General features: G+C 44.8%; 1 protein-coding gene and 1 long non-coding RNA gene across 2 annotated transcripts in view; one reads left to right on the top strand and one right to left on the bottom strand.

Moving 5' to 3' along the window:
• csmd3a (CUB and Sushi multiple domains 3a) overlaps positions 1 to 12,500 on the top strand; it is a 228,235-nt gene that overhangs the window by 177,585 nt on the left and 38,150 nt on the right. The window contains exons 54-56 of the mRNA XM_076280031.1: positions 820 to 993; positions 2,078 to 2,263; positions 3,998 to 4,171. Of these exons, the coding sequence (XP_076136146.1) occupies positions 820 to 993; positions 2,078 to 2,263; positions 3,998 to 4,171 (534 nt within the window). The remainder of the gene's footprint in view (positions 1 to 819; positions 994 to 2,077; positions 2,264 to 3,997; positions 4,172 to 12,500) is intronic.
• On the bottom strand, positions 9,470 to 11,682 carry LOC143118895 (uncharacterized). The gene is made up of 3 exons (XR_012986225.1): positions 11,534 to 11,682; positions 10,487 to 10,622; positions 9,470 to 10,033 (listed from the first exon to the last, which is right to left on the bottom strand). It is a non-coding gene; the product is annotated as an uncharacterized LOC143118895 (long non-coding RNA).

The following is a 12,500-nucleotide window of genomic DNA, read 5'->3' as shown; positions in this document are numbered from 1 at the left end:
TAGACCTTGAATTTCATTTGTAGTCAAGACCTGACCTATGCTGAGCTGACATGAATCCAGTTTTTTATTTTTTTTAATTCTGGCACAAACAGCCTACACACAATAAATCCTGTTGAAAGAAGAAGACCTGTTTACTTTAAGAGTATTCGAAGAGAACTGAGACAGCAAGCTCTCAAATTGTTTACACGTTTTACACAATTCATCGAGCAGATGCTTCGACTCAAAAGTACGTCACAATCACAGAGCAAACACTAATAAAGTGGAAGCAAACAAACCGCACAGAAAGGGTACAGAAAGCTTGAGCAAAGATGTAAACAGGTATTTTAGCTGATAAATCCGCACATTAACTATGTCAACAAGACCAGAGGCACTCCCTATTCAAATTGCCAATTTTCTGGTTAATTAAACGAACGGTTTGCATACTGGAGTTCTTACGGCAAAAAACGGAGCATGATGTTATGCACGCATGAATACATTTACAGTTGCGCAAACAATGTAGACCATGGCAATCTGTGTAGTAATTCCAAGAATCGTTTAAGGGGCAAGTGCACGTCTCTACGTAATGGGCAGAGAGCACGTCATAAAATGGGGTTTTACTTGATGGTTTATGTTTATCATTGCCAGTCAGTCATATTATGACAGAATTATGGGCAGTAGGCCTACGAGGGCAGTAAAATAGTATATTGCACCGTAAAATCCATGGCTTTTCGATGCACCAGATAGATCAATGAGTCAGTAAATGATCGTCTGCCACCAAAACCTCGTTTTGCTGAGCCATTGTTAATGACGTGGCCTCCTTTGTTTTGGGGCGCAAAACAGCTGTGAGCTGTGGCCACCCAGGCAGTCCCATCTACGGACGCACGGTGGGCGAGGGCTTCAACCTCAACGACGTGGTCAGCTTCTTGTGCAACAACGGCTACATCCTGGAAGGGCCCTCCCAGACCCAGTGCCAGGCCAGCCGGCAGTGGAGTCACCAGCCTCCGACTTGCCGAGGTACCGCCACACACACACACACACACACACACACACACACACACACACACACACACGCGTCTCTCTCTCTCTTTCTCTCTCTCTCTCACACACACACACACACACACACACACACACACACGCGCGTCTCTCTCTCTCTCTTTCTCTCTCTCTCTCACACACACACACACACACACACACGCGCGTCTCTCTCTCTCTCTTTCTCTCTCTCTCTCTCTCTCACACACACACACACACACACACACACGCGTCTCTTTCTCTCTCTCTCTCTTCCACACACACACACACACACACGTCTCTCTCTCTCTTTCTCTCTCTCTCTTCCACACACACACACACACACACGTCTCTCTCTCTTTCTCTCTCTCTCTCTCTCACACACACACACACACACACACACGTCTCTCTCTCTCACACACACACACACACACATCTCTCTCACATACACACACACACACACACGCCAGCCTCCATCCTGCAGAGGTACGCCAGCCAACCAGCTGCCCCTAAATCCCAGTCACATTGCATTGTTATCTCATACACACTTTGTTTTTATCTCTCACACACACACACGGCACACATGCACGCACACACACACACGTCTCTCTCTCTCACACACACACACACACACACACACACACACACACACACACACACACACACACAAATGTTACAGAGGCAGAATGACCGGACTGAATAACTTAAGCCTACTCAATTTTCAATGGTGGGCATGAGTGACTTTCGGACATGTTTGGACAGTTCCAGGCATGCCGCAGTTGTAATTACAGTATGAATAAAAAGCATTTTGTCCCAACCAAATTTAGCAAGATGATTAGCTCAGACTTTTTTTAACGACTCTAGCTGGGGGAGAATTCTCAGGGACTTTGCAGCCCTGCAGTGAAACTCTTCTGAAGACTTCATTTGTTATTGTATTTATGCCAGTCTCTGTTTACGCTGCCGGTCAAAGTGCCTCTGTAGCACAGACTGTAATATTTTTTAAAAGTGCAGCATGACTGATGTGTGTATTTTATTGCTACTTACATTCTTCCTTTTTCTTAACTCATCCTCCATTTTCTTCCTCTAGTGGTCAACTGTACCGACCCGGGCATCCCAGCCAACTCAATCAGGCAGAGCAAAATCGAGCACGGCAATTTCACCTTTGGAACCGTTGTCTCGTTCGACTGCAACCCCGGCTATTACCTTTTCGGGTCGTCCGTGCTTACGTGCCAGCCGATGGGTTACTGGGACAAGCCCTTACCAGAGTGCATCGGTGAGTCAACTCGTCTGGTTCTCCATCCCCTAAGCCTCTGCGCAGCATGGCTTGGTCCAGGAGTAGGTCTCTTGTGTTTCTCTGACCCTCCAGCTGAGCTTTTAAGCCTCCACACAGCGAGAATCGTGTTGGTGCTATTTAAAACGAAACAAAAAAAAAACCTTGAAGAGCCCACGGCTACAACAGCTAGCTAACATCTCTCTCTCTCTCTCTCTCTCTCTCTCTTTGCCCAACATCAGTCATCATCGCCCAGTGTTTTATTTTTAAAATGCGTAATGAATGCAGGGTCGAGGGGGTCAAGCACTGATTATGTAGGTGGCTCGGCAGCGGGTTGGCTCTGGTTGAGAGAGGGCCGCTTGGCCGCGAGGCGCTAATTGGCTGCCGCCTTCCCTTTTTGTAATGGACGTCCCACGGACTAATTGGATCAGAACCCGGGTCTCTGACAAGCACTCCTAATGCGCGGACACCGGTTCCCAAAAGCTTGAAAGAGAGAATGCGCACAGGAGTCGAAGTGAGAGAGAGAAGATGAGAGGGAGAGAGAGAGATGGAGATAGAGAGAGAGGGAGAGAGAGACCTGATTTGTCCTTCCTCTCTGTACAGCAGTGTGTTTTCATCAGCTGGAGTTTGAATGGTAAATGAATGAGCTGAGGGACCTGGGTACTGAGCTGCTCTGTAAAGAATATTGTTGTCAGCCTCTCTGACTCCCCAACTGTGTGTTAATTCCTCTCTCAATCTCTCTCTTTCTCTCTCTCTGTCTGTCTCTCTCGCTCTCTCTCTCTGTCTCTCTCGCTCTCTCTCTCTGTCTCTCGCTTTCTCTCTCAATCTCTCTCTCTCTGTCTCTCGCTCTCTCTCTCTCGCTCTCTCTCTCTCTCTCTCTCTCTCTTGCTGTGTGTGTGTGTCTGTTTTTTGTGGGGATCAGAAACGTTTGTAAATTGCCTCTGGTCCATCATTAATGCCTCTCAGAATCATTTTACGTGAGTGCCGGTTGCTATCGCACCTGCAAACTGCTTTCACAAGCATAGCATTAGATTAAAATAGATGTAACATTGCATCTCTGCCATCCAATCCCAAATCAAACTTGACAGAGTTGAGTGCACAGAGTGCAAGTCTACTGGAAGATGAAAGGATTTCAGCAGTGCTTTATCTCCCTCTTTGCAGACAATATTACTGGTGAATATTACTGGCTGCTCTTGGGGTTATATGCCCATAGCTAATACGGAGAGTTAGGTGCTGTCCAAGTTGGAAGCTGTCTGTCTCAGGAAAAGAGTGCCGAAGCGTTGTCAACAGTTCCAGCTAAACAGTTCCATAATCCTCATTCCCTGAAAAGAATGCACATATTGTAGTCCCTCAAAAGAATGCACATATTGTAGTCCCTCAAAAGAATGCACATATTGTAGTCCCTCAAAAGTATGCACATATTGTAGTCCCACAAAAGTATGCACATATTGTTGTCCCTCAAAAGAATGCACATTATGTTGTCCCTCAAAAGAATGCACATATTGTTGTCCCTCAAAAGAATGCACATATTGTAGTCCCTCAAAAGAATGCACATATTGTAGTCCCTCAAAAGAATGCACATATTGTAGTCCCTCAAAAGAATGCACATATTGTAGTCCCTTGAAAGACCCATTTTCCTGTCATAAAATGTAACTATACAAGATCGTGCTGTAGTGGGTGGCTCTATTTATTTATTTTTGACTTGGAGAACTATTCTTGGCTCTTGTGTCGTTGCAGAGATTGACTGCGGTCACCCGGGGCTGCCCCCTCATGGGGTGCTGATCGGGGAGAAGTTCACGTTCGGCTCCACCGTGCACTACGCCTGCTCCAGCGGGCGAGAGCTGGTGGGCGAGACGACGCGCACCTGTCAGCTCAACGGCCAGTGGAGCGCCCCGCTGCCACACTGCTCAGGTGCGAGCTGACACACACACACACACACACACACACACACACACACACATACGCCCTCTCTCTCTCACACACACACACACACACACACACACACACACACACACACATACGCCCTCTCTCTCTCTCACACACACACACACACACACACACACACACACACACACACACATAGGAATACATATACACATGAGTGCACACACATGAATATGCTACGTGTTTGGAACTAGAATAGGGGTTTGGAAGTATACTGACATACTGACAGTCTCAGTGTCACACACACACACACACACACACACACACACACACACACACACACAGACACATTTAGTTTTTGTGCATTGACATTCATCATTAGCGTCAGACACATAATGCATATACTAATGAAGTATTTGCATGCAGTTATACATACTTTCTCTCTCTCTTTCCGTCTCCCTTTCCAGTTCCCTCTCTATCTCTCTCTCTCTTTTTCTCTCTGTCTCTGTCTCTCTCACTCACTCACTCACACACATGCATACACACACACACAGTCTCATGCATATGCAACACACATAATGCAAGTGCGTGGCTCTAACATGGAAACAAATGAACACACAATGCTCATGTTGTTGTGTTTGGTGTGCGAGTGACTCTGTAATATTCACTGCTAAGCCTGATAATACCACCCCACATGTCTAAAAGCTTTTAATAATCGCAGTTGCAATTACCACTCCCTACCAAATGTTCACTCGTTTCCCCTTTCTTGTTCTCTTTCTTGCTCTCTCCATCTCCGGCCACATCTCTCTATCTCTCTCACTCTTTCTCTCTCTCTTTCTGTATCCGGATACATTTCTCTCACTCCCTCTCTCTTTCTCACTCTCTCAATCCTCTCTCTCTCCTTCTCCCTCTCTCCTTCTCCCTCCCTCCCTTTCTCTCTGTTTCTCTCTGCTTCGTCTCTCTGGTCTCTTCCTCTCCATCTCTCTTCCTCTTTCTCACTCTGTTTCTCCCCCCTCTAGCTGTCTCTGTGGTCTCTTTTCTCTCTGTCTCTCTCTCTCCCTCTCTCTGGTCTCTTCTCCGTCTGCCTGTCTCTCTCTCTCTCTCTCTCTCTCTCTCTCTCTCTCTCTCTCCTTCTCTCTCTCTCTCTCCTTCTCTCTGCTCTGTCTCTCTGTCACTAACTTCAAAGCCACCTGCTTCCTTCTGTTCCCACATCTGCTGTTTTCTGACCCGATATGGCCACCATTTTGTCTCATTCCTCATGCTGCCAAACCAAACCCACTTCTCCGGGAAAAAGTTGACCCACCAAAAGCACAGCACATCCTCTCTACAGGCACAAACACACACACACACACACACACACACACACTTTTCCACAGGCTGTGAATTGAGTGAATTCATTGACCCAAAAAATAAGAGGAGGAAACGCAAGCGAGGATTTTTTTTTTCTTTCTATACTGTGTGTGGGGGGAATTTGACTGTGTTGGGGAGCACACAGGGATTCTCCGAAGCCCGGTGGGGGAAAGTACTTCTGTATTCCCTGTGATTATTCCCGGCCCCTCCGCATAGTTTTGAAGTTCCAGTTGGAAGCATTGCCAGGGATCAGTGGGGCTTTCCTCCCCCACGCTCAGCATCATTAGTCTACAGCGCCTTTCCTCTGCCTCCCAGGTTAGTCCCGCAGCCACATCAAATCAAACAGTTGGGTCTCGGCGGTTGTTGTTGTTGGTTTTTTTGTCGACGAGGCAAGCTACCTTTTGTGTTTCACTAAGTTAAGCAATCCACAACATGGCTAGCGCCTTGTGCCGTTCTCACCCAAAGATGGCTTATCTAGACGAAGCACATTGGGTTTCTCACTGACGGCCAACGGTGCTGGCACAGCATGCTGTCTGGCGAGGGCTCCGGCAAGACACAGCGACACAGAAGCAGATCGATGATGCACTCTGGATGAGTGACGGTTATGGGCCACCGAGTTGAGCCATTCCCCTGCCTCTCTTTCTTCCTCCCTCCCTGTCTGTTTGTCTTTCTTTATTTCTGTGTTTCTTTCTTTTTCTGCCTTTCCTTCCTTACTTACCCCAACCCCCCCTCCTCCTCCCGTGTTGCGTAACTTCAACCTTCAAAGCCTCATTATGCGTCTGAAATGTGCAAGGCGGTGTGGGTGGACGGAGGCTTCTCACCCAAGCCCTGTTCCAATTAGCGGGAGTCGGAGCTGTCGCGTCGGAGCACGAGGAGAGTTGCCTCACCTTCTTTGCCTGGGAAAGTTTCGCGCAAACGAGCTCTCATCAGGAATGCCGCGCCACACGCTGTGGCTACTTCTTTCATCTGAACTCGCAGATGACGGCAGCGTTGACCCGAGTCAACAAAACGATGAAGAACAAACCAATTTGCTCCTCTCTCCATATGATTATGAGGGTATATATGAGGTAGCTAACCTCAATCCCAGCATCAAACACTCCCACACCCTGTGTGACCTTAGGCCTTGGGGACCTTATGCAACCAATTACACTCTCTGAGTAACTTTTTTACTGCTCCAGGAAGTTGTCAAAAACCCTGAGAAAACTACAAGAGATCAAGTGTATGCTTGTTCGTTAGTTAGCAGTCTGTAGCACTGTGAACTTGATCACACCTCTCACCTCTCACCGCTGGTCAGGTCATTAGACTCGAATTAGACTTGAGCCCATCTGTGCCGCAAGTGGGTTGAGTGCCTATACACTGGCAAAGAGCAGGACGGCCTCCTTGAGCAGTGGTTCTCAAATGGGGGTACGTGAAGGCACTCCAGGGGGTATGTGAGATTTTTAAATATACATATATTTAAAAAGTAGAATCCATGCAAAAATACTTTAAAAACAATTATTTAATATGAATATGAATAATGAATTTTATATTTCAGTAGGCTATTCCATTTCATTATCCTAAAAACCCAGAGTCCCCCCATACCAGGATGGTTCGACCCAACCTGTCACATGCCACCCGCCATCACCTGTCAATCACTGTCAAAACTCAAACGATGGAGTCCTTGTTGAAGCGTAGTGGTAATTCTTGTGCGCTGATTAGGGGGTACTTGGCTAAAAAAAATATTTCACAGGGAGTACTTTACTGAAAAAAGGTTGAGAACCACTGTCCTAGAGCACCACAATGGACAGTGAGAAGCACCTGGATAGGGTGTCATCAAACCACTCTGGACAAATTGACCTCTCCAGAATAAGTCCCGCCTCCGTAACTTCCGTATCCATCCAACTTCCGGGCGTGGATTGTCTATGAGAAATAACATGGCGTTTCGAAATATCATACCGGTAAAACATCTGTAGGTAGCGAAGTTGAAAAAGCTGGTGGGCAGATTGGCCTGGATTTTTTGATTGTCGGTGCCGTTTAAGTAGTATACTATAGACTATACTACTTAAACGGCACCGAAAATCAAAAAATCCAGTGGAAACTAGATGGCAGAAGTGTGTAGGCCAATCTGCCCAGCAGCTTTTTCTACTTTGTCACCTACAGAGTTTGACAGGTACGATCTTTCAAAACGCCATGTTATTTCCCATAGACAATCCACGCCCGGAAGTTGGATGGATACGGAAGTTAGGAGGCGGGATATATTCTGGAGAGGTCTATTGAAAAGGGAGCGATGATGGATTGTCAGTTGAACTCATGGTGGATTACAGTCCCTGTGTTTGAAACATCAGTGTTTCCCATACATTGACTAATCTGTGGCGGGGCGCCACGAAATAAAAATCGGTCGCCACAGATGAATATTCTATGTTTAATTTAATTTAATTTACTTTAAATTAAATATAAGGTCAAATCCTTGCATTGGCATTGAGCTGCACTTTTTGCGCACGCAGCCTTTCCTTGCCCCGCCCCGCTCTCTCTCGTAGCCCGCTGCCCCACTCCTCTGCATGTGCATTTAACAAAATATTCACGATTGTTGAAGGATTGTTGTTAATGCCACATAGAAGCATTGCATAGAAGACGTCTGGCTAAATTGCTATTAAATCCGCTTAGCATCGTGACCATGCTGCGCAAATTTGTTCAAAACTGCTACATTGAAGTGAACTCTGCTAAGGTCTTATCACAACATAGTAGGCTACATTGAAGAGACTAAACTAAGTTAAGTTATGAAATCAAGCAGTATCTCAAAGCTAACGTTAGAATACCGTTTGGATGTCGAATTTAGCATGCTTAGCCTACTTACAGCTGCTTGTCAATTTCGTTGACTCTGACACTGAATGTTTGCAAAATCCCGATGTAAATGGAAAAGTGTTTTCCAAAATGCAAAAGTGCTTGTCCCAAGGAGAAGTACGAACCTTTATTTTAACTATGTAGAAAACGTTATGAATTGCACCCACACATCACCAGCCTTTCAACTGTGTTACAATTGCAAGGGTTCCCTCAAACGTCTTAAAGTGACTCTCAATTAGACCTATACACTACCAAGACGACCGCCACACAGCTACCGCCACAAATTGAATCCAATTCTGTGGGAAACACTGAACATCCACTCATTGGCCACAGAGTGCACTATATAGTGAGTACCTGGTGGTTATTCACTCACTATTCAGTTTACTGCACTACGTAGAGCATGTGTGGATGTTCCGAAACTCAGAGATTGTGTCGGTGAGCAGAGTAGTATAGCCATTACATTGGCCAACTGCATGTTATGCGTACGTGTGTGGAAGGCCTTCAGAGGGTGTTCCCCTGTCAGAACACAGTGTGAACCCTGAAACAGGACATCCCACACAGGCATGCGGTGATGGTGTTGTGGATAGGGAACTAGGCTTCCCAGACATCCCACACAGGCATGCGGTGATGGTGTTGTGGATAGGGAACTACACTGTAAAAAAAAACTCTCTGTGTTTACTTAAAAAAACAAGTCAACACATTTCACTAGCTTTTTTGAGTAATTTCAACTTGACAGTGAATAACTCAAATAATCAAGTTAAATCAACAAATGCTCCCAACTTGAAATATCTAGTAATGCCAACTTAGTATTGTGAGTAAGGTGGACTTACAGTAGGTTAGCAACTCAAAAATTCAAGTTGAATAAAATGCTTTTAATTTGAAATATCTAGTAATGCCAACTCAGTATTGTAAGTAAGGTGGACTTACATTAGGTTGGCAACTCAAAAATTCAAGTTGAATCAAAAGTGCTTCCAACTTAAAAAAACAAGTCAACACATTTCACTAGCTTTTTTGAGCAAGTTCTACTTGACAGTGAAAAACTTAAATAATCAAGTTAAATCAACAAATGTTCCCAACTTGAAAATATATATTAATGCCAACCAATATATTGACTCTAACCAAAAGCAAGTCTAAATAACAACTCAAAAATCCAAATAGATCAAACAATGTTTTTTATTTTCAGCCAGTTTGAACACCCTCCGGAATTATTGGCACCTCTGCTAAAGTTGACTAAAAAGAGGAATATAAAATTGATCTTAATGCCTTAAGTAAAACAATGTCCAATATCCAACCTTTAAGGACACCAATTTTCTTTGTGAATGAATAATGTATCATAAATAAATAAATGTTCTTTCTTAAAATGCAGGGGTTCATAAGTATTGGCACCCCTACTGTATGTTAAATCCCCAAGGGCATGCAGCTTCATCTTGAAAGACTGCGTTCTTGCAGAACAACTGCCAGCATCAAGGCCCAGGAAAATCTTTTGCAACACCTCGAACGTATATTTCAGTTCTTTCGGGTAACATATTAATGCCATGCAGGAGTCCGAATAGGTAGGCCAGTGCAGATGGAAGATCCTTGATGTCCTGTAGAACAGTCTCTTCCAGGGCGATGGCGATATTGGTGACAGTGTCCGGTGCTTTCATGACGAGGTCGTCTTCAATGACGGTCAAGATTCCTATTTTCATGCCTCTAGTAGTCCTCCTCAGCATCTGTATCCTTGGTGGAAAAGCACAGAACTACATCACTAAATTTGCAAAAAATAAATTAAAAGACAATGGTCAATGGCCGCACTATGCATATATACACTTTTATTTGCACATACGCGTTTCGGTGTGTGCCTTCTTCGGTGTGCACAGCAGCACACTGACGAAGGCACACGCCGAAACGCGTATGTGCAAATAAAAGTGTATATATGCATAGTGCGGCCTCTCTCCTACTTTACTTTATGTAACTAGCCAGGCCAGCACTTTTAAGGTTAAAAGTAGACACATTGAGTGAAGCCTGCTCCTATCCTCACTTACAAGTTATAGCTTCACCACTAAATGTCCTCCAAGATGTCCACTGCACTACAATCACATTGGAATGCACAATATTGACCACTAAATGTAGTTTTGACCTGAGGTGATTTGCCATTTGCATGGTACCGTGCCAAATTAAAATGTAAGGTACCTGAAGTCTTAAAGATACACACACACTGGGGGTAGAGGCAGGGCCAGCTTTTTCCCTGGTGACCGTGATGAAGCCTGTAATGGGTCAGGAGGGTCTCTACATGGACACTGCTTACATTGCAAAGCAACAGAAGAGTCTGTAACAACAAACAAGAGTAGAAAATGTTTTCATATGTTAGTCAGGTTTGCAGTGCAGTAGACTTTTTTAAACATCTTGGAGGACATTTACGTAGTGATGAAGCTATAACTTGTCCATTTATTGGCTCCGAACGAGCATATTTTAAGGGAGCGCGATCGGCGAATGTGGGGCTGGATGAATGTGGGGCTAACTTCAGTGTCATAATTATTTCCACAAGTTGCCATTGTTTTATGTGCGCTGCATTCTATTCTATATTCTATTAAAAATTACATTGCCATTTAATTTTTTCAACCTATATGCAGCGCTCAGCAGATGGGGTGGCAGCAGTTGCAAAACATTGCTAAAAACTTTGGGCGGGAGTGAGGTTTAATCAGGGGTTTAGCTTACTCCAGTGAGCTAGCTATCCTCGCTGGCATCTGACACATACAAAGGTCTTTCTATAAAGGGGAATATTTGAGGAACAAACATGTTTTAAGCAAAACAGGGAAATCGCTAACCAGACAATTATACTATTGCATTGCCTTGCAGCTGTACGGCTATCACTAGTTGTGGAATGTAGCCACTAAGATTAGCTAGTAGGCTAGCCTAGCCTAATAGCTAGCTACTATTTCAACAACACCACACTATTTCCAAGAACCTTCCTTGCTGACATCCATTTTACACGAAGTTGTTCCTGAAAGTGAATGTTTTAGGAACATCCTGGTTCAGCATTACCTGTTATGTCTTCCCAGAACATTGCAAGCTTCTACCATTCACAGTCATAACGAGATATCACTAACGTTAGCTAGCTAGTGACAGTTGCTAACGGAATGTGGGCATTTAGATCAGCTTAGCTAGAGCAACACGATACCGAGAAAGGCTGACTATCATAACAATGGGATGTTGGATAAAATGAAATGTCTTACTTACCTTTGACAATGATGTTGTCTGGTCATCTGCTCAGCTGCATACAGGTAACGGTTAGGGAAGGCTTCTGTCCTCCTGACAAGCGTGCAATGCCGCAGGTCGCCTTGATACGTTAGGAAACAATGCGCTTGCGCCAACTTGACTAAGAAGTTCAGTGAACTTTGGAAAACTTCTCTCTTACTAGATACTTAATTATACAAGTTGAGTCAACTCAGTTTCTTAAGTTTGTTAGGTGAACTTGCCAAATTAGTTGAGAAAACTTGATATAATGAGTTTTACTTCACTATTTGATTATTTGAGTTCTGTTTAGTCAGAAAAGTTATTTGGCAGTACTAAAGGCTCCCAGACATCCCACACAGGCATGCGGTGATGGTGTTGTGGATAGGGAACTAGGCCTCCCAGCGGAAGCCAACCAGTTGTGAGTTGGCTGTGGCTGCGCACCGTTGTGCCCTGAGCACTTAACCCCGAGTTAAGCCTGTAATTGGTCTGTAAGTCACTCTAGATAAAAGCATCAGCTAAATGCCTAAATAGTAAATATACTGAAGGAGCACCTTCTAAATTGCTCAAAGTGGCTTAAAGCAACCGCGTCCCACTTTGACTGCTCTGTCTCTGAGTCGGCACAATCAGCAATGGGCCAAGGCAGGGCTTTCCCCAGTGAATAGGACTGCTTCCTCACTCTACCCAGCTTCTCAACACACACACACACACACTCTCTCTCTCTCTCTCTCTCTCTCTCTCTCTCTCTCTCTCTCTCTGAGTATGTGTGTCTGTGTGTGTCACCATACCATGTGAAGTGGCGGTTAAAATGAGCCGAAACACGTCCTCTCATCTACCTTGAAAAGGGGAAGTTATGTCCCAGATTTCAAATGGGGAGCAGGGAGGGTAGAGAGAGAGAGAGAGAGAGAGATATGAGATGAGACGAAAGAAAAAAAGAATAACAAGATTCCCCTCTTCTTCTTCTGTGGGAAGA

This window comes from Alosa pseudoharengus, unplaced genomic scaffold, assembly GCF_046254945.1.
Source record: "Alosa pseudoharengus isolate Yale_2024_CS ecotype anadromous, Long Island Sound unplaced genomic scaffold, YU_APseudo_1.1 YU_APseudo_1.1_scf_12, whole genome shotgun sequence".
NCBI classification, from domain to species: Eukaryota; Metazoa; Chordata; class Actinopteri; order Clupeiformes; family Clupeidae; genus Alosa; species Alosa pseudoharengus.
Note: the sequence above shows the minus strand (reverse complement) of the source record. Positions and strands in the feature narration are given on the sequence as shown.